Source organism: Oncorhynchus kisutch, linkage group LG11, assembly GCF_002021735.2.
Source record: "Oncorhynchus kisutch isolate 150728-3 linkage group LG11, Okis_V2, whole genome shotgun sequence".
In the NCBI taxonomy this organism is placed as follows: Eukaryota; Metazoa; Chordata; class Actinopteri; order Salmoniformes; family Salmonidae; genus Oncorhynchus; species Oncorhynchus kisutch.
In genome coordinates this window covers 11,133,346-11,145,711 of record NC_034184.2, presented here as the reverse complement: position 1 = coordinate 11,145,711, position 12,366 = coordinate 11,133,346, and the positions used below count along the sequence as shown (strand labels likewise).

Genomic DNA, 12,366 nt, shown 5'->3' with positions numbered 1-12,366 from the left:
GAAAGGCCAATACCTAGGAAGAAACCTAGAGAGGAACCAGGCTATGTGGGGTGGCCAGTCCTCTTCTGGCTGTGCCGGGTGGAGATTATAACAGAACATGGTCAAGATGTTCAATGTTCATAAATGACCATCATGGTCGAATAATAATAAGGCAGAACAGTTGAAACTAGACCTGCCCTTCATGAGCAGGCGAGGGAATAGTTTAATACACCCATATTTTCCCTTGGAAACTGCAGAGGGGAAAACCCATAGAGGTCCAAGCCTTGCATCCAATGGGACTGTAGTAGGGCTAAGTAATTCACTGCTTTCCTGGCAGTAGGAACACAGGACATGCTGGGATGGTCGTTCGGTGTGTGTATCATGCTGACCACAGGGGAGACTGAAGCGGACTCAGAGTACAGAGAGGGTGTATGTATGTATGTATGTGAGGTAAAGCAACCCAGGTCTGGCCTCTTCTGCACAGTCTGACAGCTACAACACAATGCAGAGGCCTATAAAGTTGACCTACGGCTAAGATTTCATACAGGGCTGGTATGGACTAGGATTGGCACTGGTTTCCCAATTCTCCCACTGTAAACTCATTTTCCAACACCCCATCTAAAGTTATGATAATTGCAGAACTAAAGTTGACATAATCATCATGTTCCCCTGTGTATTGCATCCACTTCATCCAAACAAGCTTGCCAGTAAGGTGGCACGAGCAGAAAAATCTATTCTGTTGGTTCTAATGGAAACCCAGCGTTCAATCCTAATGGTGTTTCTATATCTTCATGCCTGATGAGAGCATCATATAATATGATTTCACAGCAGATATTGATCATTGGAAAGCACTGCTGAGAGGAGCAATGATCAATCACCCTCTGGGTCCAATTTAACAGCACTTTCATCATTCCTTCTCTCCTTAACTAAACAGCAGTGGTGCCTGATAAATAGTGTGGATTTTGCAAAAACACGAAGAGGAACAAATTGAGACTGAATGCTAGAAAGAGAGAGTGTAGCATGTGTGTTCTAGCGCTCCTGCCTACAGGACACTCTACAGGGCTTTATCAAACAGAAACCCATTTAACCTCCAGAGAGCTCAGATCAACTCTGAGCCCAGACTTGTCTACCGCACACTGAGAAAGTGAGCCTCTCAGCCATATGGGTTAGTCTGTCACACAGTTACATCAAGGAGTTCACACATGGTCATGGTGCTTTGTGTGAAGACCAACCCATCTTCAAAGAAGTGTCAGTGGATACATACATACTGGTTTAATCCTAGCTTTGCCATTGAATCGTTGAGATTCACTGGTGTCTCCTAGCAGATGACTATGGGCTTTGGACCCTGGTGAGTAATATCTGTTGTGTTTACATGGGGGTAAAACTCCCAAAACCTTATGGGGGTTATAGACAAAAACATACTTGATGGATTTGATCCACTCCTCCTTCTCCTCTGTGGTGGGCGCTGATATCCTGTACACTGTGTGGTTGCCCTCGACGACCCGGCCGTCCGCCTCAGTCTTACACGCCTTGATCAACGAACCCTTGTGGTTGGGGTTGTAGAGCTCGAAACAGTTCTGATTGGACGACAGCGTCCAAAAGAGAGAGAGAGTGAGATGAGAGTACAGAACTAGTTACAGTGAAGACAAATAATTAGTCCCGCTGAAGAGGAACAGTTAGTCCTGTTGAAGAGTGTTACAGTGAAGAGGAACAGTTAGTCCTGTTGAAGAGTGTTACAGTGCAGAGGAACAGTTAGTCCTGTTGAAGAGTGTTACAGTGCAGAGGAACAGTTAGTCCTGTTGAAGAGTGTTACAGTGAAGAGGGACAGTTAGTCCCGGTGAAGAGTGTTACAGTGAAGAGGGACAGTTAGTCCCGGTGAAGAGTGTTACAGTGAAGAGGGACAGTTAGTCCCGGTGAAGAGTGTTACAGTGAAGAGGGACAGTTAGTCCCGGTGAAGAGTGTTACAGTGAAGAGGGACAGTTAGTCCCGGTGAAGAGTGTTACAGTGAAGAGGGACAGTTAGTCCCGGTGAAGAGGGACTAGAAGTGTTCAGTGCTTTATTAGTCCTTTCTTAGAAAGTGTTTCAGTATGTTTTGAGGAACTTACAGGTTTCCTGGGCTCATCCACTTCTCTTATACTGAGGTTCTCCAAAGGAATGATCCCACGAGGTTCCTTGTCCTGCAGACGTGAAGAACACATTCATTTATTTAATATGTAGGCACACAGCATATACTTACAGGCCAATTGTTTTGTGCTGCTGGTTCAATAACAAAAAAATTGTAATGTGTGTTTTATTCACATAAGTGTGTATAAATCAGCAATATTCGGACAATATTCTATTGTACGAGGAAGTTACTTAAGGGAGAAGTAACCCAATCCTACAGTGGGTTTCTATTGTGTCTGGGGGCTGAGGAGACCTTGAGGAACAGAACAGCCCGGTCTTTCTCTTAATGAGAGAACACAGCAGGGAGGGGACGTCCAGGGACTGGGCTCTAAGCTGTGGTGTGTTGGGGCTGTACTCTCATCAGTGTGTATAGGGTGATTTGGGGGGGGGTCTGGGCGATGCCAGATGTGCAGCAGACCTCCCAGATGGTTCCATGCATCGTGTTAATTGCTGGACCATGGTGCATTTAGGTCAAAGGGCCAGGCTGCATCTGCTACAGAGGTCTCTCATTGATAAAACTACACTAACTTACCGTTGTGTATTCAAAGTAGTACAGGCAGTTGTCAGTCAGAATGAACCACCGTCTCTTCCAGGTCTTCACTCTTCCACCTGTAGAGAAATATACCAGACATGTTGAGTAACAAGAGTTACATCCTCAAAGAGAGACATGTTGTATAACAAACCACAGACAGAAGAGCCAATGGCCATGCAGAGATGCAGTGCTGTCGGCTACACAGCCAATGAGGTGATACATTTCTATCTGCAATACTAACCGTAATGTATAGAGTTGACCTAATTCTCTATATTCTACATGACAATGATATCTGTTCTAGGCAATCTATTTCTCCCTCCTGAATAGACCCTAGCATGGCATGTGGATGTGAAACTCTTGGGCCTATACAATATTATGGGAAAGGCTTTAGATGGAGGCTGCTTAATGTCAACCTTTCAGCAACCAGCAAAGCCTTTCTCATAGACTCATTTCAGTGCAAACTGCAACAGCAATTATGAACATTTCCTTTGAGACTCAATGTTGAGACAGACAGACTAGCCTATAGTCCAGCCCTCAGACCTTAGGGTACTCTTCCTATCTGATTGGCAGTCTGTCCATTAGGCTGATTTAATCAGGGGCCCAATATCCCCCCTCCCGCCCCTCAGCCTCCCTAGAGGTCCCAAAGCAGTGCAGGTTTTGCTTGTGAAAACAGTCAAAATGTGGGTTCAATTTGGGGAGAAATCCCAGAAATAAGGCCGGAGCTGTGGAGCGTGGTTCATTGGTCAGGGGTGGCAATGCATTCAGACTGACATCACTGTATACCCAGCCCACTGCATAATAAAGACATTTGCCTCTTAAAAGTGATACATCTTAATTTTATTTCATTATTTTGCAGATATAAAGTGAAAAGAGAGGGACAATTACTCATTCTGCATTTCTGTAACAATACACTAAGCGAGTTTACTGCAATGAGTTTACTTGTTTAAATTCCTGTTCAAGTACAAACAATCAATACAAAATGTGGATGTGGACCCACTTCATGGAAGCATTCGTCATAGTCTGAACTCAGTTCTTTTCACTTGGCCAAATCCCTCTCTGTACCGGGAAGCCAGTCTGTCTGACCAACCAGGGAGTGTGAGGAACAGATTGAGTAACAAGATACAATTCTCAGACACTGCATTTTTTTCAGGAAGAATATCTCCTCACGATATGGAGTTAGCATTAACTCTTCTCTCCTTGAGTCAAGCCTTTGTCCACAGATAAATGCAGATAATTCTCTACAGTTGTCCAGATTAAGGATTATGAGTTTGTTAATTAAACCAAAATGATGCAAGCAGTCAATAATCCATGTAATTGTAAGTAATATTATTCTGATTACTATTGTATTACTATACTTTAGGGGGTAGATCAGGGCCAAGAAACACGAGCAGTGGAAATTAGACCGGTGGGAACCTGTCCTTTGGTCTGATGAGTCCAAATGTGAGATTCTTTTGGACCGCCGTGTCTTTGAAATGCAGAGTAGGTGAACGGGTGATCTCCACATGTATGGTTCCAACTGTGAAGTATGGAGGTGGTGGTGTGATGGTGCTTTGCTGGTGACACGGTCTGTGATTTATTTAGAATTCAAGGCACACTTAACCAGCATGACTACCACAGCATTCTGCAGAGATACACCATCCCTTCTGGTTTGCGCTTAGTGGGACCATCATTTATTTTTCAACAGGCCAATGACCCCAAAAACACCTCCAGGCTGTGTAAGGGCTATTTGACCAAGAGGGAGAGTGATGGAGTGCTGTATCAGATGACCTGGCCTCCACAATCACCCGACATCATCCTAAACCATCTCAAATTGGGTTGAATTGGACTGCAGACTGAAGGAAAAGCAAGCAACAACTGCTCAGCATGTGGGAACTCCTTCAAAACGGTTGGAAAGGCATTCCTCATGAAGCTGGTCGATAGAATGCCAAGAGTGTGCAAAGATGTCAAGGCAAAGGGTGGCTACTTCGAAAAACAAATCTAAATATATTTTAGATTGAACAATTCTTTAGTTACATGATTCCATGTGTTATTTCATTGTTTTGATGTCTTCACTATTATTCTACAATGTAGAAAATAGTTGTAATTTTTTTTTTTTACCTTGAATGACTTTTGACTGGTACTGTATATACAGTGCCTTTGGTAAGTATTCAGACCCCTTGACTTTTTCCACATTTTATGTTCCAGCCTTATCCTAATTAGATTAAGGTTAAAAAAATCTCTGCAATCTACACATAATACCTCATAATGACAAAGCGAAAACAGGTTAAGAAAATTTGCTAATTTATTTACATAAGTATTTCAGACCCTTCGCTGAGACTCAAAATTGAGCTCAGGTGCATCCTGATTATCCTTGATGTTTCTACAACTTTATTGGAGTCCACCTGTGGTAAATTCAATTGATTGAACATGATTTGGAAAGGCAAACACCTGTCTATATAAGGTGCCACAGTTGCCAGTGCATGTCAGAGCAAAAACCAAGTCACGAGGTCGAAGGAATTGTCTGTGGAGTTCTGAGACGGGATTGTGTCGAGGCACAGATCTGGGGAAGGATACCAAAACATTTCTGCAGCATTAAAGGTCCCCAAGAACACAGTGGCCTCGTCATTCTTAAATGCAAGAAGTTTAGAACCATCAACTCTTCCTAGAGCTGGTCGCCCGGCCAAACTGAGCAATCGGGGTAGAAGGGCCTTGTTCAGGGAGGTGAAGAACCCGATGGTCACTCTGACAGAGCTCTAGAGTTCCTCTGTGGAGATGGGAGAACCTTCCAGAAGGACAACCATCTCTGCAGCACTCCGCCAATCAGTCCTTTATGGTAGAGTGGCCAGACGGAAGACACTCCTCAGGAAAAGGCACATGACAACCAGCTTGGAGTTTGCCAAAAGGCACCTAAAGACTCTCAGGCCATGAGAAACAAGAATCTCTGGTCTGATGAAACCAAGATTGAACCAAGATTGAACCTTTTGGCCTGAATGCCAAGCGTCACTTATGTAGGAAACCTGGCACCATCCGTACGGTGAAGCATGGTGGTGGCAGCATCATGCTGTGGGGATGTTTTTCAGCAGCAGGGACTGGGAGACTAGACAGGATTGAGGGAAAGATGAACAGAGCAAAAGTACAGAAAGATCCTTGATGAAAACCTGAGTGCTCAGGGCCTCAGACTGGGGTGAAGGTTCAGCTTCCACCAACAGGACAACAATCCTAAGCACACAGCCAAGACAATGCAGGAGTGGCTTCAGGACAAGTCTCAATGTCCTTGAATGGCCCAGCCAGAGCCCGGACTTAAACCTGATCGAACATCTCTGGAGAGACCTGAAAATAGCTGTGCAGCGACGCTCCCCATCCAACCTGACAGAACTGCAGAGAAGAATGGGAGAAATTCCCCAAATACAGGTGTGTCAAGCTTGTAGCGTCATACCCAAGAAGACTTGAGGCTGTAATTGCTGCCAGAGGTACTTCAACAAAGTACTGAGTAAAGGGTCTGAATAATTATGTAAATATAATCAGTTTACACATTTATGAATTAGCACAAATTTCTAAAACAACCTGGTTTTGCTTTGTCATTATTAATGAGCGGGAAAAAAAATATCTATTTTAGAATAATAATAATAACTTAACAAAAATGTGAAAGAATTCAAGGGGTCTGAACACTTTCCAAAGGCACTGTAACTACCTGACAGGCTGCAGTAATAACCCATGTAACTACCTGACAGGCTGCAGTAATGACCCATGTAACTACCTGACAGGCTGCAGTAATGACCCATTTAACTACCTGCAGTAATGACCCATGTAACTACCTGACAGGCTGCAGTAATGACTACTTAACTACATCATAAAATCCAAGGTGACTAACAGGCAGCTCCTTCTAAAAGGATGCTAAAATGAGCATACAGATGTAATGCATGCAACTTTGAGTGGGAAACAAACTCAAATTATCTGGCATGCGCAGCCGGTGGGATGGAAAGAGGGGGATCCCAATGGATAGACAGGGGTTTCATCCCAAATGGCACTCTGTTCTCTACAATATAGTGCACTATTCTCACCAGTAGTGCACTATATAGGAGGCCATTTGAGACACACACAGATAGGAGGAAGTAGGAAGCAGTAGTATGTGTTTGAGGCCTGGAGGGCAGCAGCAGTAGTATGTGTTTGAGGCCTGGAGGGCAGCAGCAGTAGTATGTGTTTGAGGCCTGGAGGGCACCAGCAGCATGTGTGTATGAGGCCTGGAGAGCAGCAGTAGTATGTGTTTGAGGCCTGGAGGGCAGCGGCCTGGAGGGCAGCAGCAGTATGTGTTTGAGGCCTGGAGGGCAGCAGCAGTAGTATGCGTTTGAGGCCTGGAGGGCAGCAGCAGTAGTATTTGTTTGAGGCCTGAAGGGCAGCAGCAGCAGTAGTATGTGTTTGAGGCCTGGAGGGCAGCAGCAGCATATGTGTATGAGGCCTGGAGGGCACCAGCAGCAGTAGTATGCGTTTGAGGCCTGGAGGGCAGCAGCAGTAGTAGTATGCGTTTGAGGCCTGGAGGGCAGCAGCAGTAGTATGTGTTTGAGGCCTGGAGGGCAGCAGCAGCAGCATGTGTTTGAGGCCTGAAGGGCAGCAGCAGTATGTGTTTGAGGCCTGGAGGGCAGCAGCAGTATGTGTTTGAAGCCTGGAGGGCAGCAGCAGCATGTGTTTGAGGCCTGGAGGGCAGCAGCAGCAGCAGCAGGATATGTTTCAGGCCTGGAGGGCAGCAGCAGTAGTATGTGTTTGAGGCCTGGAGGGCACCAGCAGCATATGTGTATGAGGCCTGGAGGGCAGCAGCAGCAGTAGTATGTGTTTGAGGCCTGGAGGGCAGCGGCCTGGAGGGCAGCAGCAGTATGTGTTTGAGGCCTGGAGGGCAGCAGCAGTATGTGTTTGAGGCCTGGAGGGCAGCAGCAGTAGTAGTATGTGTTTGAGGCCTGGAGGGCAGCAGCAGCAGTAGTATGTGTTTGAGGCCTGGAGGGCAGCAGCAGCATATGTGTATGAGGCCTGGAGGGCACCAGCAGCATATGTGTATGAGGCCTGGAGGGCAGCAGTAGTATGTGTTTGAGGCCTGGAGGGCAGCAGCAGTATGTGTTTGAGGCCTGGAGGGCAGCAGCAGTAGTAGTATGCGTTTGAGGCCTGGAGGGCAGCAGCAGTAGTATGTGTTTGAGGCCTGGAGGGCAGCAGCAGTAGTATGTGTTTGAGGCCTGGAGGGCAGCAGCAGCAGCATGTGTTTGAGGCCTGGAGGGCAGCAGCAGCAGCATGTGTTTGAGGCCTGAAGGGCAGCAGCAGTAGTATGTGTTTCAGGCCTGAAGGGCAGCAGCAGTAGTATGTGTTTGAGGCCTGGAGGGCAGCAGCAGCAGTAGTATGTGTTTGAGGCCTGGAGGGCAGCAGCAGTAGTATGTGTTTGAGGCCTGGAGGGCACCAGCAGCATATGTGTATGAGGCCTGGAGGGCAGCAGCAGTATGTGTTTGAGGCCTGGAGGGCAGCAGCAGTATGTGTTTGAAGCCTGGAGGGCAGCAGCAGTATGTGTTTGAAGCCTGGAGGGCAGCAGCAGTATGTGTTTGAGGCCTGGAGGGCAGCAGCAGGATATGTTTCAGGCCTGGAGGGCAGCAGCAGGAGGAACTCAGAACACCACAAGATCAGCACATACTGTAGCATACAGAACACATTCTCCAAGTGCAAACCCATGACCAAAATGAAATAGATGCACCCCTTCCTTGGGCCTTATTTAAGCTAGATGCTATAATAACTAGGGCCCTGAGTTTTTCCTGGTCAGGTCACATGGGCTGGAAAAACAAACAGACTAACCAGCTAGCAGCTAATACATCTGTTGACTAAGAAGATTAACCGCTTGGTCTACATGTTAGCATGGGTTCTCAGGATGAGGGAGGGAAGGTTGGGAGAAGAAGTTGTCCCTAACAACAGATCTTGGATCAGTTTACGTCCACCCTCAATCCTAACCTTAACCAATATACAGTGCCTTGCGAAAGTATTCGGCCCCCTTGAACTTTGCGACCTTTTGCCACATTTCAGGCTTCAAACATAAAGATATAAAACTTTATTTTTTTGTGAAGAATCAACAACAAGTGGGACACAATCATGAAGTGGAACGACATTTATTGGATATTTCAAACTTTTTTAACAAATCAAAAACGGAAAAATTGGGCGTGCAAAATTATTCAGCCCCTTTACTTTCAGTGCAGCAAACTCTCTCCAGAAGTTCAGTGAGGATCTCTGAATGATCCAATGTTGACCTAAATGACTAATGATGATAAATACAATCCACCTGTGTGTAATCAAGTCTCTGTATAAATGCACCTGCACTGTGATAGTCTCAGAGGTCCGTTAAAAGCGCAGAGGGCATCATGAAGAACAAGGAACACACCAGGCAGGTCCGAGATACTGTTGTGAAGAAGTTTAAAGCCGGATTTGGATACAAAAATATTTCCCAAGCTTTAAACATCCCAAGGAGCACTGTGCAAGCGATAATATTGAAATGGAAGGAGTATCAGACCACTGCAAATCTACCAAGACCTGGCCGTTCCTCTAAACTTTCAGCTCATACAAGGAGAAGACTGATCAGAGATGCAGCCAAGAGGCCCATGATCACTCTGGATGAACTGCAGAGATCTACAGCTGAGGTGGGAGACTCTGTCCATAGGACAACAATCAGTCGTATATTGCACAAATCTGGCCTTTATGGAAGAGTGGCAAGAAGAAAGCCATTTCTTAAAGATATCCATAAAAAGTGTTGTTTAAAGTTTGCCACAAGCCACCTGGGAGACACACCAAACATTTGGAAGAAGGTGCTCTGGTCAGATGAAACCAAAATTGAACTTTTTGGCAACAATGCAAAACGTTATGTTTGGCGTAAAGGCAACACAGCTCATCACCCTGAACACACCATCCCCACTGTCAAACATGGTGGTGGCAGCATCATGGTTTGGGCCTGCTTTTCTTCAACAGGGACAGGGAAGATGGTTAAAATTGATGGGAAGATGGATGGAGCCAAATACAGGACCATTCTGGAAGAAAACCTGATGGAGTCTGCAAAAGACCTGAGACTGGGACGGAGATTTGTCTTCCAACAAGACAATGATCCAAAACATAAAGCAAAATCTACAATGGAATGGTTCAAAAATAAACATATCCAGGTGTTAGAATGGCCAAGTCAAAGTCCAGACCTGAATCCAATCGAGAATCTGTGGAAAGAACTGAAAACTGCTGTTCAAATGCTCTCCATCCAACCTCACTGAGCTCGAGCTGTTTTGCAAGGAGGAATGGGAAAACATTTCAGTCTCTCGATGTGCAAAACTGATAGAGACATACCCCAAGTGACTTACAGCCTGTAATCGCAGCAAAAGGTGGTGCTACAAAGTATTAACTTAAGGGGGCTGAATAATTTTGCACGCCCAATTTTTCAGTTTTTGATTTGTTAAAAAAGTTTGAAATATCCAATAAATGTCGTTCCACTTCATGATTGTGTCCCACTTGTTGTTGATTCTTCACAAAAAAATACAGTTTTATATCTTTATGTTTGAAGCCTGAAATGTGGCAAAAGGTCGCAAAGTTCAAGGGGGCCGAATACGTTCGCAAGGCACTGTATTTGACCTTGTATCAGTAGTTAGGGGCAACTTCTACTGGGATCGAGGAGAGGTACCTACCTCCTAGTGCAGAGTAAGAAGAAACAGCCAGTCACAGAACAGAAAGGTGACAAGTTAAAGAGGGTGAGTGAAAACAAGAGGGCACATTTAACAGTAAGGGCATAAACCAAGGACAGAGAGAAGCAGCTGAATCACACAGACCATGCTTGGAGTGAGAGAGAAAAGACAGGTTGAGACAGTAGTGCAGAAATAATATGAGTTGTTTTTCACATTGCTAACATTAGATCATATCCTGAGATCATAGCCATCTGCACAAAAATGTAGTGAAAAAGGATAGGATATAGAATACTTGGAGTTATGTTGGTGAACCAAGATGTGGATTCTTTGGTCGTCACTCACCTAATTTCAGTAGCCACCCCTCTCTGTCAGGGTTGAAGAATGTATGTGTCAGATCGTTGCCATCGTCCTCTGGGATTTTGAAGGGCTCATTTTTTATGCTGTCAAATAATTTCTGTCAAATAGAATACAAAAAGGTTGAGTAATGGAAAAAACATTTGCTCTACACACGCACGCAAACACACGCACACTCTCACCCTGAGTAGTTCCTCTGGCAGGTCTCCTCCCTCATTGATACCTCTGTTCATGGAGATGAATCTCTCTACAGGGGGCTTGTCTCTGACATTGGGGTTGTGCAGGCTGGTGTTCAACATAATGATGGCAAACGACAGCACATAACAGGTGTCTACAGGAGGGAGAGAAGTAATGAATATTTAGTACTGATACACACCTCAGACATCTCTCTGCCTTTCACTGAGGTTAACCAAGGACGCCAGACACTAGTCAATTCATGAGTTTTGGGAAGAATTGTGTGGTTAATATCAATTATATCTGAATATTGATCTAATAACAATAAACAACTTTTCTTCTCCTCTGCCCCCCTGCATGCATGACACTACTACGAGTAGAGACTCACTACAGTAGATCAACCTGGTGACCCAGCAGGGAGGAGTCTACTGTTACTACGAGTAGAGACTCACTACAGTAGATCAACCTGGTGACCCAGCAGGGAGGAGTCTACTGATACTACGAGTAGAGACTCACTACAGTAGATCAACCTGGTGGCCCAGCAGGGAGTAGTCTACTGTTACTACTAGTAGAGACTCAATATCTTTAAGTAATATATCCCCATAGAGTCAATTGACACACCGTAAAAATAAAAAAATAAAATCCCCATGAAAATCTGTACATTTTAGCTCAAGATTTTTTCTCTAAGACCCCCACAAGTGTCACGGGACTCGTCTGAAGGTAACCGGGTACGCGCGCTGCCACTTTAAGAGCGCACCAGCTGTCAGGAAGCAGGATGTAGATATGGCTCTTCTGTCCCTTTGTCAGAGAGGTCGGGCAGCAGTTCTGTGTGTGCCACTCATTACAGAAGCCGTGGTCATTTTCTATGTGCTTAGATTATAAAAGTTATAAATTAGCCTGTTTTTTCGTTCTACTCCCAATGTGTTTGGAACAGGTTGGGGCCGTTCAAACTTTGGCTCTTATGATTTACTAGAAACATTGTGGAGGACCGAGCACGCCCCCATTCTCATCGACGGGCTGTAGTGGAGCAGGTTGAGAGCTTCAAGTTCCTTGGTGTCCACATCAACAACAAACTAGAATGGTCCAAACACACCAAGACAGTCGTGAAGAGGGGACGACAAAGCCTCTTCCCCCTCAGGAAACTAAAACGATTTGGCATGGGTCCTGAGATCATCAAAAGTTTCTACAGCTGCAACATCGAGAGCATCTTGACTGGTTGCATCACTGCCTGGTACGGCAATTGCTCGGCCGCAAGGCACTACAGGCACTACAGTACGTCACTGGGGCTAAGCTGCCTGCCATCCAGGACCTCTACACCAGGCGGTATCAGAGGAAGGCCCTAAAATTTGTCAAAGACCCCAGCCACCCCAGTCAGACTGTTCTCTCTACTTCCGCATGGCAAGCGGTACCGGAGTGCCAAGTCCAGGACAAAAAGGCTTCTCAACAGCTTTTACCCCCAAGCCATAAGACTCCTGAACAGGTAATCAAATGGTTACCCGGACTATTTGT

The 12,366-nt window shown here is 45.5% G+C and overlaps 1 protein-coding gene across 2 annotated transcripts in view; it reads right to left on the bottom strand.

The window, feature by feature from the left end:
- Positions 1-12,366, bottom strand: part of LOC109900037 (cytohesin-3) — a 49,256-nt gene that overhangs the window by 2,228 nt on the left and 34,662 nt on the right. For both annotated transcript variants that reach the window (XM_020495755.2, XM_031835265.1), the window contains exons 8-12: positions 10,866-11,014; positions 10,672-10,783; positions 2,675-2,751; positions 2,085-2,156; positions 1,402-1,556 (exon numbers count right to left, since the gene is read on the bottom strand). In XM_020495755.2, coding sequence (XP_020351344.1) covers positions 1,402-1,556; positions 2,085-2,156; positions 2,675-2,751; positions 10,672-10,783; positions 10,866-11,014 — 565 coding nt within the window. The remainder of the gene's footprint in view (positions 1-1,401; positions 1,557-2,084; positions 2,157-2,674; positions 2,752-10,671; positions 10,784-10,865; positions 11,015-12,366) is intronic.